This window comes from Nematostella vectensis, chromosome 9, assembly GCF_932526225.1.
Source record: "Nematostella vectensis chromosome 9, jaNemVect1.1, whole genome shotgun sequence".
Taxonomy (NCBI): Eukaryota; Metazoa; Cnidaria; class Anthozoa; order Actiniaria; family Edwardsiidae; genus Nematostella; species Nematostella vectensis.
In genome coordinates, this window is record NC_064042.1 from 14,873,082 (window position 1) to 14,893,902 (window position 20,821).

General features: G+C 40.1%; 3 protein-coding genes across 5 annotated transcripts; all 3 read right to left on the bottom strand.

The window, feature by feature from the left end:
- Positions 1-169: 169 nt before the first annotated feature.
- On the bottom strand, positions 170-13,187 carry LOC5507934. Of its 3 annotated transcripts, none has more exons than XM_048732764.1 (16): positions 12,960-13,187; positions 12,443-12,753; positions 11,661-12,044; positions 10,416-10,571; positions 9,079-9,316; positions 8,546-8,664; positions 7,533-8,278; positions 6,626-7,350; positions 6,003-6,147; positions 5,569-5,631; positions 5,071-5,171; positions 2,908-3,028; positions 1,562-1,823; positions 1,187-1,302; positions 773-885; positions 170-588 (listed from the first exon to the last, which is right to left on the bottom strand). In XM_048732764.1, exons 2-16 carry the CDS (start codon positions 12,525-12,527, stop codon positions 270-272), a joined length of 3,693 nt encoding a protein of 1,230 aa, XP_048588721.1. In that variant the 5' UTR covers positions 12,528-12,753; positions 12,960-13,187; the 3' UTR covers positions 170-269. The 3 variants fall into 3 exon arrangements, with proteins under 3 accessions (XP_048588721.1, XP_032232539.2, XP_001628546.2); XM_032376648.2 differs by having other exon boundaries at positions 12,443-12,784; XM_001628496.3 differs by having other exon boundaries at positions 12,443-13,187.
- Positions 13,188-13,959: 772 nt separating this feature from the next.
- Positions 13,960-15,626, bottom strand: LOC5507935 (melatonin receptor type 1B-B). The gene has a single exon (XM_001628498.3). The coding sequence runs from the start codon at positions 15,442-15,444 to the stop codon at positions 14,350-14,352; it is 1,095 nt and encodes a 364-aa protein (XP_001628548.2). The 5' UTR covers positions 15,445-15,626; the 3' UTR covers positions 13,960-14,349.
- Positions 15,627-16,590: 964 nt separating this feature from the next.
- On the bottom strand, positions 16,591-17,913 carry LOC5507925 (melatonin receptor type 1B-B). Its single transcript, XM_001628499.3, has one exon. The coding sequence runs from the start codon at positions 17,824-17,826 to the stop codon at positions 16,777-16,779; it is 1,050 nt and encodes a 349-aa protein (XP_001628549.2). The 5' UTR covers positions 17,827-17,913; the 3' UTR covers positions 16,591-16,776.
- Positions 17,914-20,821: the final 2,908 nt, after the last annotated feature.

A 20,821-nucleotide genomic window follows, 5' to 3' on the forward strand; every position in this document is an offset into this window, starting at 1 on the left:
TGCTAACTACGGCTGTCACGTATGTCATAACGTACATAATAATCCTCGCTTTCTATGCGAGTGTTCTAGAGACAAATATATGAGGTCTCTTTGGCAATGATATGTAACACAAATAATAGACAATGATAGGTAAAGACAGTGATAACTAATCATACTCAATCACTAGAGTAGGTTGTTGCAACATCTCCTTGAGTTATCCACCATGCTATTACATTTGGTATAACCATTACATCTGGTATAATCATTATTAGAGCCAAATTGTGCCATGATCAATACCCAGGTTTCTTTTCCCAGACTCCGGACTGTAGATAAGCTTGAAAGGCTGGCTCGTGAACCATCAAACTATTTTTCAGATGATAGAAAGTTCCACCACTTGGGTCTCGAACCGTGTGCAAGGCTTTCGCAGCGACCAGGATATCGCTCAGATAAGATTTATCCAGTCGCAGGTTCTTCCATCGTCTTCTGAACATATCAAACTGCTTGTTAAGCAGCCTTCTCCCGGTGTACTGAGCTCTTCGGCCACTAGCCTCGTTCACAAGTTCGCTTGTTTTAGGACCAAGCAGAAGTTTATTGATTGCTTCTATTGTCCTGTGCAAAGGGAAAAGTAATTAAATAAGAAGCGATGGTCTCTTGCGGACATTTTAAACATACCAGAATTACCCCAATAACCAACCTTTATCAGCGAATCGTAAGACAAGATAACAAATGCTATATAACTGAGCAACCCACAGACAGACGGACAGACCGGTAGACTGGACAGACAGATACATACTCATCAAGGAGCCTGCTGAGTGAGGGATGGTAACCGACGGCGAAGTAAACACTTTGGTCCATCGACTGAGCTGAAGAACATGTTTTCCCATCTGAATAGAGACAACTGCACATCTGCAGATTCATCAAAATAATTTCATGTCATGGTACTGTTATAGTGCGACACACGCTACATTTCAAGGAAATTAGCCATAATTTCGATGTGCCCTTAAGCATTTATTTTCCTTGTTGGTTGGGCAATGAAGCTCATTTTATCCAGATGATACGTTCCTCGCATCCTTATTGGTTGTAATTTTCTTTTTTTTTTTTTTTTTACAAAATTTTCAATTTTACCACAAAAGCGCGAGTCACACTGTAGCACGCAATTTTCACACCTTTGGCGTGTTTTAATGAAAAAAAAAATGTCATACGGTACCTTATGTAAGTAATGGTTCAGATACATGGGATTTCGGACAGCTTGAGTAAGCACTTGGACAAATGGTGAGAGGTATGTCTTTTCAACCCTGTCACTCGTCTTCCAAATGGCAGAAGCTACAAGCATAAAAGTATTACGAGATTAGTGTTGTTTCCAGGCATTAGTACGATTTTAACTGAAGTCATTTTAATTCTAGCTGCTGGTGGGCCAACATGAATAACACATTCTGCACAATATTCCACAACCACATTATAGCTAGATATCTAAAAATAAATAACCGCCATTGTAGCTGGAATGCTGAATTATGTAAGCGCATATAAAACGTGGTCGAGCCGAAGGGATTGTAGATAGTACAGAGAGCTAAAAACTACACACCTGTGGCTCGTCTTACAGCAGATGCTCCATCTTCCTGTCTTTCACTCGACTCAACCTCCTTGCTCCACTTCTTGTCAGCGATATAGCAAACCAAGTCACACATGCAGTCAATCTCAGCCACGTTACTCATCTCTTTGACATCTAGGCGACGCTCATTTACCAAAGCTTCCAATCCCATGATGCCAAGTGAGAAAGCAAGGTCAAGCATTGGTGGACATGCGTCACGTGATCCCTCTTCTGCCTCTTTGCGGTAACATAACCACTAGCGGAAAAAAGACAAGTTTCTTACTGAATTCATTTCGATGACGAGAAGCTTTAAAGGGGAAGTTGAACAGTGATTTCAGCGGAGCCCCCGCGGAGCTCCACAGTTCTAGAGTGGTATACTATACGATAAAGTTTCTGGGGTTCCAATGGAATTTCGCTTTCCCACACTTACACTCCCCTCAACTAGTAGCTCTGACTGGCCAGGCGGAAAAACGGCGCGAAAAATACAATTAAAAGAACCCTATTTTTACACGTTCCTCGATCTGTAACACAATCAAACAGGGATAAAAATGTGGTTTTATTTCTGAATATTCATTTAGTTCTTCGATCAACTTTTGTTTACACTTTAAAACAATCGCCTGAATCGACACGGCGATAGGAAGTTTGGAAATATTCCACCTGATAATAGATATCAGATATCAGATATAATATAATAATATAATATAATAAACATTACTCAGTTAACGTGCTCGGTGATGAAAAACAACTTTTTCCTTATTGAAATATTCACAGCCAAGATTTACAGCCATGTAAAAATCCAGAAACCTCTTTATAAATGTTTAACTCTGTTTAAAAACTGTAACTGGTTAAAAAGCATGAAAACAAGTATAGCTTAAAATATTTCAAATTCTTGTTGTTCAATTCAATAGTTTGCTCAAACTTATTTTTTTTTTTTGGTTAACCAAGCAATTTAACGAATCTGGGTTGGGGATGCGAAAATGTTATCCAAAAAAGACAAGATTATCTTCCCATTTGTCGAATGGCCTGATAGTGCGAGGTCTTATTTTGTTTTTAACTAAGATAATTTATAGATAGTGGAATCTATTCATCAAATAAAACAATTGGCGGGTAGTATAATATAAGTCGTGTCTATGCCCTTTCAATATATAGCTAAACCCGCGTATAAGAATCTTTATCGGGAGACACTTGAATTTTATGTTTAAAAATAACAACTGACGTAGCTTTTTTATGGATCCTTTTTATTTTACCCTAGAGAGTTCTTATTCGGATGGTACTTAAATGTTGTGCAATATTGTTTTCCAGCTCATCTTTTGCAGGCCCGGGTACAACTTCTACCCTACCTGTTTGAAGTACTCAACAGTTGCCGAAGAGGCTGATAGGAGAATGTTGGAAGGCACTGGCTGGTCAGCGGCTACTGCACGAAGATGCTGAGACCACAAAGGAATCACGTGTCTTTGCCGTCTGAAGAGCAATAAAAATGAGGCCTTGAGCCATGTTTTCATGTCGTCATCACTATTATCATCATCACCACCAACACTATAATCATTATCATCATCATCATCCTCATCCCAAAGATACATTACAAAACAATAGCTTATTGGGGGGGTCCGCGACATAAACCTATTCCAAAAAAATGTTGGACTTTTGTTTTCGTGGATGTGTGTTCCGTAACTCGCGGTGTATCATTTCAGACAGACGAGAGATTTTAAATATGGCAGCCGTCAACATTTGCCTCAAAGTCCTGTCATTGACAGCTATAGATTTATGGATGTCAAAAAGTTCACAAATGTTAGTGTCCGCTACACAGCGGAAAATTGGCGGAAGAAAACTTGGAGATTGGTTTTTACTGAGATCCCGGAAAGACTGCCAGAAAGACCGATAAAACTGACTGTTTATTAGCCTTTTTGAGCGAGAACGAAAAACAAAACAAAATCGATTATTTTAGTTTTGAGGAGAGAAGCCATTTAAGTATATAAATGCGCGAGTCTCGAAGTGCGTGTTTGTCGTAAGTAAAAACTAAAAACAAAACCAGACTCGTCCAAGAACACCAGCGTATCACATAAGGATGTTTGCCCAGAAATCAGCCCTCAGTCCTCCTCGTCTTTGTAGAGCTATCTGTCTAATCCAAAATTCGATAAAATTAATTAAAATATTTTGTAGGCTCAAAATGACTAAAATTACAGATACCACGTAAACTTTGAGAAGTAATGGATTGAGGATAGAGCTAATTCAGAGCCTGTGCTTCGGAAGTCAGCTATCTTAGCTAAAGTCGGATTTTCTTGTTCTTCATGTTCCTGAAACTTCAAATTCGTCTCTCCGTGAGAATTGTGAATCGATGCTACCAAATTTTGCAAATATCGCCACAGTGTCCAATTTGACCCCCCAAATAAAACTACACTTTATCAATAGAAAAGCCTAGAAAAAAAATCTCATCCAAATAACCCGCTACCTAAGATCTTGGGACAACGAAGCGGGCATTTTTAGCACTGTTTCGATAACACAGTTAATTCCTCCCATGGTGCCCCTCGGGTTACGACACACACATCCTCGATAGCCGAAGTGCAACCGTTTTTGAAATAGGTGTATAAAGTAATTATGGTCACCGCCATATATGACAATGAAGAAATTTTACAACATAAATGCTAAGGAGGACCATAAACTAAACAAGAACCAATAAAAAGGAATGTGAAACAATACTGGGTTTAGTGAAAAATATTACATTCTATAGTTAAATGATATAAACGATGCTCAGGATGTATGATAATTAACAAAAAGATCTTATTTTTGCGTGCGTCTGTCGTCCCCAATAGATTGCACAGATGACGTCACAGCGTGTCATGGACAAAAAAGTACGAGACGAGACGCAGTCGAGTTGCGTGACTGTTGTTCATGACACGCTGTGACGTTTTTTCTGCACCCATTTGTTTTAAACAACAATTGAGATGTTTTCTTACTTTACAATTTAGTTTTGGATAGCACTCGCGCATGCTCACGCTAAGCGCGCGTGTGTCCTCTAAGACCCCGTCCCCACGTATCCGTTTTCGTTTGAAACGCAACCTTTTTGTTCCGTTTTCAAAAAGATCCGCGTCCACAAGAAGCGTTTTCATTTTAATACGACCCCTCCCCACGAAAACGCAGAAACGGTACGAAAACGATAGCAAGTTCTACAACGCATTCGTACTCGCGCGCCAAGTGGACTGGACCTGAGTTATCACGCCATCGTTTTCAAAAGGTTCCGTTTTCGTCCGTCCCCACGGCATCAAAAGGGTATCGTTTTAAATTGTTCCACTCAGGAGATCGTTTTCAAATCGTTCCGTTTTCGGTCATCGTTTTCGCGTTTCCGTGTGGACGATACCCGTATCCGTAACAAAAAGGCTGCGTTTTCAAACGAAAACAGATACGTTTGGACGGGGTCTAATAACACATAAACTCTTGACCAAACAGAGGGCGCGATTTACGAGTGTCGTTGTATAATTAGTGTTTTTAAGTTTAAACTGTCTCACCTGTATGGACGGATTGTCTCCGTCAGGTCACTCCAGTCTGACTTCTGGAGTGCGTTATCAATAAATGCCTTCAAAACGCCATTCACCACACCAATGATCCCCTATAAGAAAACAACATTATCATAAACCATTGAAACAGATAAAGCTATTTCTCTATATAAGAAAATCACATGAAATTTACTGGCATAATGGGGACTGTCAGACTCTATTACCCTTTTTCTTGTCAATATTTTTACATAAAGTGTGACACAAAAAATGTTCAAGTCCATTCGAAAACATAGGTCAGATAGCGAAATAAAATTGTTTCTACTGCCTCATAGCTGATAGGATGACAAAAATGGCAGCTGATAGACGTTCATGTGTTAAAAATGGAATTAAATATTCCAAACTAGACTGTTCAATTACGCTGGAAATGTAATAGCAAATAATTTCTGTTGGAAGCAGGTCGTCTGTTGACCGGATTTTTTTTTATAAACAAACATACTCCTGGATATTTACCTCATTTTGGTTTTTAAGAGTCTCGCAAGGTTCATTGTTCGTGGACAAGGTTATCTTCAGCTCCTTGAAGATCAAAAAACAAGAATAAATAGTGGGGGAGTGGACAAAGCATCCCGTGCCTCCGGTGCAACCAAAACTAATTGAGATGTCAGCAATAACGTGGTATTTTTCAAGGGGCAAATAAAATGTTAAACAAGATAAAACTTTTTATTTGCTTCATTTACATCCATTTGCTTTGAATCCAGATGTAGCCCAAAGCCACTGCTTTGTTCTTATCCTGAGCAAGTGAGGAGAGTTTAGCTGGCTTATCGAGACCCTGAGGGATGGTAAACGAGCCTAGAACGAAATGCAGCACCTCGAAAATACATCTTAACTTCACCCGACGTATCATTTTCATCCTGATTGGGGGTAGCTTGAAGTAGATTTCAGATTACCTTATGGAGAGTCAGTTCCAGGGCGTCATTGCACATCTCAAATGCATCGGTAGCCTTCAAGACCCGGCTAACATCGTCTCCAAGACAAGAAAGAAGATATGAGAATCCTTCTTCTCCTTGCTTAAGGGCGTATTTAGTCAGCCAGCTATCAGAACACATTGAAATGATACATTTAAAGATCATGTTATCAAGGTAACCATCGTCAAGTTCATAGGTCATAGTTCCCCACACATAAGAACCTGGGCTTAAATTTGGTATCTTAAAGTAAATGTATATGAAATTGTGATAAAATGTTTAGGCTACCTTGTAAAAGGCAGGTTCCTATATGTGGGGAGCTACTGTTACCATACTGGGACATAAGGTAAACTCGTAGGTTTCCCAAGAGGAGCCATGTACTCCAGTACAATATTGGTCAGCTAGGCATGGTCAGATCATTAGATACAGTCTGACCATTAAAACCTCAATCAGCATGTATGTGTGGAGTGTCAGGTGTCTTCTGAAAAACGATAATTTTAACATTGACATTGACACTGAAGATTACTTTCCATTTGACGGTTGGAATATGTAGCCTGTAATTGGTCGACCGGACAGAGAACCATCAAGGGAAAGCGCCAGAGGCATACCTCGGAAAAGTTGTGCTGAAGTCGTAAGCCGTCAACTTATACGCATACACTCCAAGCTTTATGGCGATTCGGTGCAACGCCTGTTCGTAAGCTTGATTATCACGAGAAGTATAACAGAGAAATATCTCTCTATCTCTTGATGCCTTCGCGCATCTTGCAATGTAGGAAACCCTACTGGTGTCACACTGGACCATGATGGTACCTTGGCACATACGGTCACGAAAAGCTTTTGCCAGCAAGAAGGACACTTTAACCTTAATGTCATGAATGGTTCTTTCCTTGAGGCGTCCTCCAGTACTTGATTCACGTGGAGCATTCTCGGTATCGCCATCCCCAAGGTACCCATAACGGTAAAGGATAGTGTCTAGCATCCTCTGTGCATCAGGTGAGTCGCCAAATCTGAGCATTGTCAATAAAGCCAGCCCTGCCCAGAGTCGAACATACAACGGAAACAGAACTAGCTCCCAGTGCTTCGTTTCCACGCATGTGGGGGAGGACACTCCAAGACAGCTCAGAGCAGCGTCAAAAACAAGCTTCTCAGATTCTTGTTCTGGAGGACAGTGGTACATGATAACCCGGATGAGAGAGCTGGGTGGGGAGAGATGCCAGGAAGTGGTATGTTTCAAGAAGAACTTTGCAATCTCGGCAACTATCTCCCAATCCACGTCCAATGGACTGGACATCATTTGGACGCTCAACCAGTTATCCGTGTCAAACTGTTCCACCTAGAATCAAAGCTTAGCATGATTATAAATCATTTTCTTTTTCGTCCGAAGAAGCAGTCATTGGATGAATGAAGACATCTCTGTATTGGCACTACAATACAGTAGAATACAGTAAATACACAGTAGTTCCAGTGTCTGCTTTAGTTTCTGTTAGTAGACATGAGTTCTAGGAAATTACTTACCTCGAGGTACTTGGGTTCCATGGGAATTCTCGGTACAAAGAGTCCCATCAGTCCTACTAGATCCCTGATGTGTTGGCCCGTCTGAAGTCGTCTGATGGCATCGTCTTCATGGCCAGGGCTTTCAAGGAGAAGCTTTTGATGATGGACAAACGCTGACTCAGTCAAGCCTTCATCCACACTTAGGGCGTCATACAGGAATGCAAACGTTGATACGTCTACTAAGGTGTCCTGTGGGTAAATAAAAGGGCCGTGGCTGTGTCCCTTGTTACCTGTGGGTTCTTTGCCACTTTTGGCCGACTCGGGGTCCCCTTGACCATTGATAACACATACGGTTGTGGGAATCTCGCAGATATTGTTATCATAAATCTGCCCCAGGAAGAAAGAAACCAAAGCAGCAGAGATTGAAAACGCCAAGTTTATTGCTGCGGTCTTGCAATTGTGAAACTGAAAAGCCTGGATAATGGAGCACCATGTCTGAATGTCGAAATCAATGGAGCCAATCCTTATTGAGTGTGGCCGGAGTATTTTATGGATAGTAGAAATATCTATTGGCGTTGATGAGCTGGGCCCGTCCCCTTGTAGAATGAACTGGACCAATTTTACTGCTGATACAGTGGCTAGGGGGGTTTCTCCTTTCGCTAAGCCAGCCAATTCATCTCTAGACAAGTCCACATTCTGTGCCATGTTGAGAGCGACTTCAATTCCTTTCCAAGGTAAGAGCTGTTTATCCTCGCAGACCCTGAGGACTGTAAAGTAGTTATGTTGACTAATTATTTCCGGATGCATCGCATAATTCAAGGGACCATTCAAAGACTAAGAATTGAGAGACAAACCCTGTGACAAAATTGTGCCGGTTTTCTCCAGCTAAGAAGGCAGTCAAGAACCACCGGACAAGAATTTCCTATATATATAAGCTGGTTAAATTTAATCATAAATGAGACATGTACACTCAACACCGATATCTTTGTGCTGTACAAGTTTGTGTTGGTGGCAAGATGATTGTAAAGCCTTACCATCCCCATTCAATTTCTCAAGCTTTTTCATCAAGGAATGCTTTTGCCTTTTCAACAACTTGGGGTTAAGGACGGCAAGTTGCCAAAGCCTGGCCAACTCATCACTCAGGGTTCCACAACTAGGCAGGATATGGAAAAACTGGGCATTAGAGCTTAATTGTTGGCACTTCACCTATGCAGCAACCGTTTTGATAAACAAGCGGATGGAATCGAGGTTGGTACCTAAATAGAGGTCTCTAAAAACAGCATTTAGTGAAAGGCAAACATTTTTAACATGTACTGTACAGTGGCTGCTCAATGGAGATACACAAACAATGAACTAACACACAAATAAATCAAATAAAGGAAAACAATTGGTTATTGCCTCTCAAATAATGGTATTTTGGGCCAAGTTTATAAAAATATTGCTGGGATGGAATTTTAAAATCTAGCTTATAAATGATTATCTCACTTAATATCATTTATTTCCAAAACAAGCAGTCAAATTTAAAATTTCTAGAAATGGCCTGATAGTCACACTCCTTTTCTATTACCTGAAAACTCTGGGGGTGAAGCCCATGGATAGTTTGCCTGTTGGTTGGTCCAGTGTGGAATTAGATGATTTGCCCTGTACGACTGTTTCTAGACGACGAATGAGGCTCTCTGTCAGAATTGACAGTGCATCAGTGTTAGAATCATTTGAGAGTAGCTCATACATCTCTGTCACTATTTCAACCTTTGGGTATTCCATCCATACATGGAACGGTTTGTCCATTTCTGCACCCATCATTTCTGGAAATAGATATTATTTTTTAATAAAGGAAGAGAAAACACCTTAATAATACCTATCTAGATCCCTATTGTCTTTAAAAAGACAAAAGCAACATATTTCTTTATGTACCCATGTAAAATGTACGTTTTTCTTTTCAAATGAACTTCAAAATCCATACCATGTTTTATACACAATACCATGTCTTATACACAGTACCATGTCCTATACACAATACCATGTCCTATACACAATACCATGTCCTATACACAGTACCATGTCTTATACACAATACCATGTCTTATACACAATACCATGTCTTATACACAATACCATGTCTTATACACAATACCATGTCCTATACAGAATACCATGTCTTATACACAATACCATGTCTTATACACAATACCATGTCTTATACACAATACCATGTCCTATACAGAATACCATGTCTTATACACAGTACCATGTCCTATACACAATATCATGTCTTATACACAATACCATGTCTTATACACAATACCATGTCTTATACACAATACCATGTCTTATACACAATACCATGTCTTATACACAATACCATGTCTTATACACAATACCATGTCCTATACACAATACCATGTCCTATACACAGTACCATGTCCTATACACAATACCATGTCTTATACACAATACCATGTCTAATACACAGTACCACGTCTTATACACAGTACCACGCCTTATACACAATACCATGTCCGATACACAATACCATGTCTTATACACAATACCATGTCCTATACACAACACCATGTCTTATAGAGTGAAACTTATTTATCCTAATCTGTATAAAATAAAAGACAAACTATTGCATCAATTCTAATTTAACATGGTTTGAAGTAATTTGCATTTTATATTTCAGTTTATTTTTAGCTCTTGTAACACACAGGTCCAGGAAGGGGTTAAGACAGAATTTAAGACATGCGACAGGTTTGGCCCCGATGGGAGAAAACTTTTATTGTATTAATTGTATAGATGTGGCAACCGTTTGATAAAAACCATATGAGTCCCTTTCCTCTTGCACGGGGAATAAGCATTTAATGTATTCAAATCCATTTCTGATAGTTTCATGGTCATTCCTACCCAGTATGACTGGTTGGCTGATCCTGTTATTCAAAGGAATACTTGGTATTTTTGAGGGAAAGCCCAACTCCTTAGGGAAGTTATGTCTGAAGGCATCAGAGCACCGGCCACGGAAGTTTACTCTACACAAAAACCAGCAGCTATCTTCGTCAAGACCTGAAAGCAAAATTATATAATCTCAGTTTAAACCTACATTTACCATCAGCTATTTTTCTAAAGCCCTGGTCAAACATATCTTGTTGATGTTTTCATACACTATATCAGAAAATGAATATCAAAATAACCATCTAAATACAAAATTTATACTTACATTCCCAAATTCAATAGAAAATATTGCAATTCCTAAATCATCTGCTGGAAATGAATGCTTTTTCACACTATTTACTAACAACTATGATCTGGAGGGGGGGAAGACTCTCCAGAAAGGTAGATGGGGGTGATTGTCCTATCTTTTAGGGTATGAAATTTTGACAAACTGCTATCCCTTGGGGGTGTTGAAGGATTTTTCCAATTCTGCTAGCTCTTATAAAATTCGACCGAGTGCTTTTCCCATTGGGGTGTTGGGTTAAAAACCCCACCAACCACAACCAATTTACTACTCTAAGAGGCAAGAATTTCTGTTGACCACACCCAAAGTAATATCCCTTAGGGTTAAAATCAATTTTGACGACTATCATCCCTGTCTGTTTTTATCAGATTCTCCTCCCCCTCATTTCAGGCTTTCATCTTAAACTGATCTTCAGCAAGACAATGTGCTCGCATAAGCACCCCAAGGCCATCAAATGCACCAAGAGGTAATAATGATGATGCCGCCAACGATGACAATGCTGCTGCCACTGACGACAACAATGACGGTGATGATGATGGTGGTGGTGGTGATAATGACAATATAGTATTTGGATACACTGCAGTAAGCTACCACCCTTGGGTATCAGCCAGGCAGCTAATATAAGTTAGCAACTTTTAATGTAGGTTCACAAAAATGAGATGAGTCTGAAAATACTTTATCAATGCCAAGTAAATTTACCACATTAACAGGGGCGGATCTAGCTTTTCGCTTAGGGGGGGGGGGGGTTGCTCAGTGACAAAGAGGGGAGGGGGCAATTTTTTCGTTACATATGGCTTTCTGGCAGCCCAAAGGGGGGGTTTAAACCCCTAAACCCTCTCCCTAGATCTGCTACTGATTAAGCATAAGAACAGTGCTTATTACATTTATTAGTGCAGTACAAATAAGACCTCTATTACCTGGCCCTGAGGTGGCATCTGGTACTCCCTCCATGACATTGATGTCTGCCTGGCCATGCTGCCCATTCTTGTTTAAAAGCTGCTCAAGCAAGTTCTGTGCAGTGTCCACGACGTCAGTGTTGGTGTGATGGTTCAACAGTGAATTTGTGAGCTTCAAAAGCTGTTCTCTGTCTAACTGGTGGAGTGAGTCTGATATTGGCAATGCACTGATGGTAGCTTTTTCAGGGTGGCATATCCGCTCTAGAGCAACCTTGGTAACATGGCTGCACCAGGATGTCTGAGACTTACACGAACAATGCACTGAAGTGATCTTGCCACGATCGAAGAAAATGGTTACATAGTACTTCTCCACATTCTTTGAGACAGTAGCACTTAGTCGAAAACCTGACCAAGAGATAGCAATCAAAACAGATTTAGTGCCCCATGAGTATGATGATACGATATTTGTGTGTTGATGCCTATGCCCCAATGGACCACTTGTACACAGTGATAAGAGATACCACAAAGCAGTTGGCTTATGCTGGTCTTGTTTTGCAGAGGGCTTAAAGTGCATTAGCAAGAAGGAGAGTAGATGTGATCATTATTATTTTACTCAATACTAAAGCTCCTTAAAACTCCCTAAACAATTTCCATGCCCCCCTCACCCCCCTGTTCCTATAATTATTAAGAATGTTAGATTGTTTTTTTAACTATTGAGACAGTTCACCCTATAGCAATACTTCCATAACCTTTTCTCACAAGTGAGGGACCAGTGGGGAAGAATGTTATCTTGGCTTTCTTACCTATTTGGCTCATGTTGGCAACTGATAAGTTTCTCATGGAATAGCTTGGTTCATGGTTGTTATTATTCAAGCTGGCAAATTTCATGACCTTTTCCACATCTACAGGAAAGGAACTGGATATCACTTTCAACTGGAGCTCATCAGGGATTGGTGGAAACCGGTCTTGTAGATAACCAAACGGGAAGTTTGAAGACAGAAATTTACAGCAACAATCTACAAGCGATGGAACATTGTACACTTTGTCTGTTTCTGCTGGAGGTGATGTGGACTGTTCACCGTCAAGTTCGCCATCCGAGCAGCTATCTGTATCTCTGTATTCATCACAAAGCAAGTCACCGTCATCTGAATAGTCGTAATATAAATCAAAATCTTCGAAATCTTGATAATAGAAAAATTGTTCTGGAAGATCGAACAATCCTAATTGAGCATACTGCATGGAACGGAGCATTTTCTCTGAGTGTTTTTTTTTTTTTTGGCTCTAACCAAGAGCTAAGTTTAAACTTGGGGCAATGCTTACTCTTCTTGTGAACTTCTATCTGGATACAACTCGTGTTTTTCTCTTCTACGTCTTATTTTTCAGTCTACATTTTCCTTGTAAATGCAGAACACATCTTATGACATCCAAACCGCATCATCGACGAAGAATGAACTGATGAAGTTGAAGTATAAAAGCAAGAATGAAATAAAATTTCCTCATTCCAGGACGTGAACGACAGGGGGCACTGGGCACTGGTAATAGACATCCTTGGGGCTTCGGATGCCTGTACTTTTTCCACAGGTAGTCCAGACAAGCTAAGGTAGTCCAGTAGTCTGGTAGTCGGTACAGAAGTTTCTTTCAGTATCTATTTACTTGTTCTAGTTGTGTTCTATAGGTCTAAAGTAGCGCTAACTATGCGCAACCTGTTGGGCATTATAGTGAGCGTTGTATTTCAGGGGAGTAGCCACGGGGGGTGCCCCCCCTTGTAGTACCAAAAAATACAGTAAATGAATGATAAATTAACTAAACTCCAGGAGAAAATGCCTTGAAAGGGCCTTTTGGGCCCAACCGTTAAAAATCCTGGCTACGCCGCTGTATTTCCAGAATTTTTTTTTAGTTTTCATTCTTTCGGAAACACATAATTTTGAGAAGAATACACACACAACGGAACTAACGAAATTACTACTTACTACAGAAAGATAAACATTATTTAAAAACTTTCGATTAGTAGTTGCTTCAGAGAATTGACATTTATCGCTATGGTGACAAGAGCAGGGTTTCGGGTACGCACATCAGAAAAAGCGCGCGCTTTTTCTGAAGCAATTGTTTTGGGTTCATTTTGCTTTTGCTTTTTTGCCTTAACAAATCACACATGACGTCAAAGTCTGTTTTACTACTTTCTTACGAAGAGGGAGGTCTTCCTGGAAAAATCAAACCGAGACTTTGGCGTATTGACTGTAGTTACCTTTGCAGCCGTCCGCTATTGTCAGTGGCGAAAGTGCTCCAATGAATCCCCCACGAACGGCATAAACAAAGCTGATTTAGGCACAAAGATATATGTTTTTACATCATGTTTTTTCCACATTATATACATAGACTCTTGACTGCGCTATCCGCAGTTAATGGGTTTAAATACAAAAGCAATTAAAATTAAGCGTGAATATTATACAAATCCAGCTTTGTAAAGCTGTGGCATTCTTTATGTATGTTCCTATTTGCAAGGCTTTCAGACACCAGGATTCTGTCATTTAATACATTATACATTAATTCTCAATCCCAGTGCAGCTATACTTAAATAGGAGTCTAAAAAAAGTTAGATGTGGAAGCTAGTTTGCTAAAATGGCTTATATTTTTTTGAATATTTATATGCTTATTAAATTTAATGTTTTATAAGCAAGATAAGTCACTAGACCCAATCCTCGCGCTCCACTCAATTTCCGTAAGGCCCGACGATAGTGCGCTTATTAGGTCTGCACATGCGTAGTAATCTGAGCATCTCCTTTCGAAACTTACGGTTCATGATGCCGTAGACTAGAGGGTTTACCGCACCACTAAGGCTACCCAAATAAGTATACAACACGTGAGCAGCACGTGGCAACGAGCCAATCAGAGTGTCAATAATTTCAATAATAATGACAGGAAGCCAACAAATTGCACAGCCGAGGACTAGTACCAGGAGCACACGGTTGAGACGGATCTCCTCAGGATTTCTACATAGCTGGGCTAGTGCACATGCGTTTGTGTTAGAGCCCACTGACCCCTCTGTTATGGAAGACGCATGCTCATTTGTTGTGACATTTCTGGTATTGTCTAAAGTACTTGTGATGTGTATCCGGTTAAGGTTTCTGATTAAATTTTTCTGTTGCACCTTTACGACGCGAAACACGCGCGCGTAACAAAACGATATTACTATTATGGGAATAATAACGTAAACAACCGTCATGATAAGGGTAAAAGACCGATTTTCAGAGCTGTACCTGTCATAAATATGCATGAAACACACAGCTTTTCCAGGTTGAAACACGTACTCGCACCAGCCGGGAAAATAGGGGAAAGATGAAGAAAATACAGCGCAAAACAGCGACGCACCAATCAAGAAAGCAGTTAACTTCCACGAGAACCTTCGTCTGTACACTTCTGATCTGATGACTCGAAAATAACGGTTGACAGAAATAAGCGTCATGAGATGCAGTGAATTCCAGGCAAAGGCTATGCAAAGCACGGCTTGGACTTGACATGCTGTCTTCCCTAAATTCCATTCACCAGTGACGAGTGACGCGTCGATAAGCGGGTTCACCAAGCATGCATAAAGCAAGTCTGACATTGCCAGAGCCCCTATGTATCCATAGGTTATTGTATGGAGCCTCTCGTCTTTGTAGATCACCCAACATGTAAAGAAATTCCCAACTAAAGCTGAGATGTTGATGAGGATGATTAGAGTACTTTCAAAGACTATCGTCGTAAGACCCCGAGATCTCAACTCAATGTAAAGGTTTGGCCATAACTCAGCTTCAGTCGAGTTCATGTTTTCTTTCTTCGCACGGATTGATTGCCTTGAGATATGACTTACCAATTAATCACTTGGTGATAAAATTGAAACAGTATGACTTGCTTTATAGAATTGCAGATCTATCTTGTCTTCGGTGTGCAGGTCTTGACTAGCCCGGCTTAGAATAGTTGTCCGCTTAAATCAATACCTCGTTTTTTTAACAGAGCTAGGCTACTAGTTTGTTTACCCCTGGCAGGTGTTTCTTTAAAGAGAAATTTCCGCGACACCTTTTTTAATTTTCACTTTACATTGATTTTAACCTGACGCGTGCTGTCATCCCATCTATTGCAACGATGTATTGTTTGAACAGCGAGAAATTAAAATTTTTCTTACGAAGTAATTCTTCAATTGGGATCCATTTGATAGATGGTTACAAAAAATTAATAATCTTGTCTGCTTCAAAAAGTGAAGCACAAACAAAGCTAAATTAAGGTTTTCGTGCAAGTAAATAATCTCTCAAATTAAACAGACCTCACTGGCCTTTTAGGATATTAAAATGGAGTTTCTGTTACTATTTCCTCAGAGTTCTGTCACAATGTGCAAATACAATAGGTAACTTATATTCAAAAAGAGCCGTCCAAAAACTCATCTTGTTTTTGATTGGTGATCTTGTCTTCAATTATCCAGAATTTCCCAAATACTTAGGTTATTACTTTATTTTATTCCAATATCCCTCGAATCACAGGCCAGCATCATCGTTATAACTGAGGCACATTATTTTGTAACTGAGAGTACTCGGCGATAGGCGGGGAGATCAGAATAGGAACATAGAGGATTTGAGAATGCGTTTCTTGTATTGGTTATGATTCAAACATAAAACACAATAGTGCAGAGAAATGGTGCAGAATTAATAGTAGGGTTAGGAAATTTTTGCACAACGATTAATTCTAGATAGGATGCCACGCCCCAAAACAAGTACTTCCAGTTTTATAGGGGGGATTGATTATCACAAAAATGAAGGAAACATACACTTAATGGTAATGTACAGGCCAAAACATTTTCAGGTAGATAAAGGCTGATATATTTCATATTACCGTTACAAGGGCAACACCCTCACAATGATACTTCCAGTGTTATAGAGATGCAACTACTACGATAAAAATAAATATAAAACACACTCAATATGCTAGTTAATGATTTTACTCTTGTATATGGATTAACATTTCGGTTTTTTTTTATCATATGAAAACTCTTTACCTACTGCACGAACGCACTGCACCCCCACCCCCACCCCCCGGGTACGGGCCTTGAAATCTATTAGACAAAACGTATCTTCATGGGCGTCATCAATTCCATTGTTATCCACCGTTACATCCTTGTTGCTGTATTCATATCCGTTTTAACTGGAAGCACTACGTTGACCCCAGTTGCAACTGTGTTTCCGACAGCCCCATTTAGCACACTCCTATCTCCTATGAGTGAGCGGGCCTGTCGCCTAAACGTCCTATTCATTATCCCATAGACAAGTGCATTTACCACATTGCTGACATAAACCAAGTATATATATACGAGGTATACCCATCGAGGAAGACTAGCTGTACCAAGGAACGCATTCAGTAGCTCTATCACCACCACAGGGAGCCAGCAGGTGAGAAAGCCTAGTACAATCGCGAAGAGAGTGTTGGTTACTCGGAGTTCCTCCCCGTTCATTGCACTCCTGGTACCGAGGGAGGGCTGGACGCTATTCACATGACGACGTACATTTCTGAACACCTTAAAGTAACAGAATATGATGGTTACCATGGGGATGACAGTGTAGACCAGCAGTAGAAAACTGGTGTAGCTGGATTTGATCGTTGGGAGCTCTGGGTAGAATGTTATAAAACAGGAGACTTTATCCGGGCGAAAAGTGAACTCTGACCATCGAAGGACCGTGGGAAGAAGAGCCAAGATCACGGCGATTATCAGCACGATTATGATACTCAAGGCAGCAAAGCGACGAGTGAAGCGCTTCTTATAGCTTACAGAACGAACCACGCGGAAATACCTGTTAAGCGCGGTTAAAGCCATGATATGCAGCGAGGCCCACGCCAAGACAAGAATCGAGAAACCTTGCAGTTTGCAGCAATAGGGACCCAAGACCCATTTTCCGGTGATTAAAATGCTCAAAGTCATGGGCATCACCAAGATGGACATGAGGAGGTCTGAGAACGCTAGAGCTATGAGGTAAGTGTTGGTGACAGCGCGACGCAGAGTTCTGCTTCGTAAAATCAGCCATAAGATCAGAGAGTTTCCCACCAGGGCGGATATGTTGATGACGAAGAGAAAAACACTTTCGGCGATTATCGTGCTTTTGCTTCGTGACCGAAGCGCGGTGGCTGCGATGGCCAAAAAATATGTGGTATTTGTTGCTTCCATTTTGAACGATGTAACGGTAGCACATTTGAGTCTTTAAACTGGGGTGTATCAACTGCTTAAAGATTTATGTTGCCTACCGATTTGTATTGAAATTATCACCCTTAACAGCAAGGGGTATACCTGTGATTAAAATACTATTCACCTGCGTTCCACAACATCTACCAATTACATGATTTATGGAATATAATTAAGAAAGGTAAACAATAAGTTTAGCCGCATACCTGACGATAAGTAATTGGTAATTGGATTGCTAGGCAATTGCTATGATCGCTGCTGTGACCGGTGGCTTTGATCGTGACCGCAGCGCGGAGGGAGCGATGAATACTAGATTCTAACATATAATAATAGGTCCTAGAAAAGAATACTAAATCCTAGAAAAAATACGCAAAAAATCCATGAGTAAAAGGTGAGCAGCGGAACTAATACCACTAATATATGACTTATAACACTAATATCTGACTAATAACACTAATATCTAACTAATAACAATAATAAATCTTACTAATAACACTATTGTCTGGCTTAAAGCATTAATAGCTGACCTGAGCGAGGCTCTTATAATAAGTTCAAACGTCGTATTATCTATGAGCCGTAATCAATGCAAATGATATGAAACAATCGACTTGTTTCATTTTCATAGATAATACGTTTGAAATTAGCATCATTTGTTGTTTTTTGCTGCTTGTTGCTTGCGCACCCCCCATCCCTTTCCCTCCCCCTGTCCAAAAACCGAGAAACACATACTAATTTATAATAAGTAACACTTTTGGAGCCGTTCTCTGTTGTATTCACCTTACAAATTGTTGTCATTGTGGTAAGATAGATAAAATAGATAAATTGATAAATTCATAAATGAATGAAACTATTTGAAGCTTTAAAAGCTAAATTACAGGCTTGTCATAATGTATATAATAATAGGTTACACGTGAAATAAAATGTGGCATAACATTTTTTAATAATAATAGGAGACATTTTTGTCTTTTGTGATGTGAAGGATAACAAGACAAAAAGAACATGAGAATCAATCAATTGATTCGATTTTCGCTTGACAACATGGGATTCTGCACTGTGATTTTCAATTAGTCATTCTATTTTGTCTTCGGTGTCCATGTATTGGCTCGTGTGTGTAATCTGCGTGAACGCGACCCCGTTATGCAGCGTCTCACTCACGAAATCGTTTTTAACAAAACGAAATTCACCTGGACTAAAATCGTCTTCTTCGGTAAGTTTTTGGGCAAACTCTCTTATAAACCTTCTCAATAAAAATGTTGTGGTTTAAAAGCAGTGTTCTTTTTTATTACCCTTAGATATCAGGCCCGTACCCAGGGGGGTGCGAATGAACCCCCCACCATGGCCGAAGGCCACTTTCGGTTTTCAATGGACGTGCTATTTGTAGACAAAACTATAAAGCATAAGCTAGATATCACTATGGTATGAAGCCAAATCCGCCAATAAACGTCCCGTGAAGATACAGCAAAGGCATTAAAAAAATCCCTCTTTGTTCTTTCTGGGTGCTCAGATTTGTATCAGAGAACTCCCCCCCCCCCGAAGAAGATAAGGTCCACTTTTTCGGATTCCGAACCCCCCCCCCCCCCCCCTGCCAAAGAAGCCAAATCTGTTTTTTTTTTTTTCAAACTATGTGGGCGTTCGAGATGCTTACGGAGGAGTCGCTCAAATATCGAATCATTGTTGTTGTTTTTTTTTAATACAAAATATGAGTAGAGGATTACCTTCACAATAGCCAAATACTTTTTCAAAGAAACAAATGTTGTATCATAATGTGCTATTTCAAAATCATAATGAGAACCTAATTTGCATTAAGAGATTAAAAATGTAAAGCGGTTTTTAGCCCCCTCCGGCGTGCCTCGTGGCGCGAAAGCCTTAGATTTCTTAGATGTATTCTTCCAAAAATGCACCGCAGACGTGTTCCCATCAGGGTACCTATTTCTTTACCGTGCTATGGCCAGTATCCTTGGTGTTCTTGTTAAGGAGATGACATTCGGGCATCATTGCACATCTTTACCCCTCATTACCTACGTAAATCCTTGTAAAGCTCACTTTAAAGCCAAATGGACCTTTACGGCAACTAACATGGCAGCTACAAGCAAGCAAAGTGCTCAATTTCCTCAGCTTGACCCGGTGGTGGATTTAAAAGCCCATCATGAATTGTTCGCCTATGAAAATGTTGGCTCATCAAGGAAATACTGTTGCTGCCACTCCGTCTTTTCGAGGTTACCCAAGCGTTATGTTATAGCGTTCATAGCCATGCTCGGCTATCTTGTGAACTTTGCTTCTAGAGCGGGTATGAGTATAGCAGTTGTGGCCATGGTATCTAGCCGCAATATCACTTTTAATGGGAATCTGATACATGAGGTATAATATAAACAAAATTAACCTTAGAAAAACTAAGTAGTCAGAAGTAACTGATCAGTGCAGAAGAAGAGCATAAGTTGATTTTGGAAAATCAAGCCTCGCGACAATTAATACCTGGTCAGGTCCTCAAAGACCTCCAAACTCTTGTAGCTCAACTCGTATTATCCACGAGCCGTATTCAAGGCAAGACAATTGTTTTCTCTTTCATTTCCATGCATTTGCATTGAATACGGCTAATGGATAATACGACGTTTGAACTTAGCCTAAGGCTTAACTTTATTCAGACCGGGCTTTATGGGGCTTCCTCTGACCGGGGGTCCGGACCCCCATCCGTAACTTTTGAACCATTGGAATCATTATCTGACAAAGAGGAACAAAATAATATATTGTGTTCCCATAGCAACACAATATGACGTCATTATGACGTCATTTAAGGACATATGGTTATAGATAGCCTATCTTTCGAAACCTTTGCTTAAAACAATTGCGACTGTGAACAATTAAAGCATTGGAAATACCAGTCTTGCCTTCGTCTTCATATTCGCCTTAAAGATCCCGGCTAGTCCCCTAACATAAATATCCGATATTCGATGTAAATCAATTTTCGTCGGAAATAAGAGTC

Coding starts and splice junctions, on each gene's coding strand:
- LOC5507934 (XM_001628496.3), bottom strand. CDS start 12,890: ATGCTCCGTTCCATGCAGTATGCTCAATTAGGATTGTTCGATCTTCCA. Junction 9,317..10,415: donor CAGCCAACCAGTCATACTGG/GTAGGAATGACC, acceptor ATCTATTTCCAG/AAATGATGGGTGCAGAAATG. Junction 589..772: donor CTCAGCAGGCTCCTTGATGA/GTATGTATCTGT, acceptor CCCTTTGCACAG/GACAATAGAAGCAATCAATA.
- LOC5507935 (XM_001628498.3), bottom strand. CDS start 15,444: ATGAACTCGACTGAAGCTGAGTTATGGCCAAACCTTTACATTGAGTTG.
- LOC5507925 (XM_001628499.3), bottom strand. CDS start 17,826: ATGGAAGCAACAAATACCACATATTTTTTGGCCATCGCAGCCACCGCG.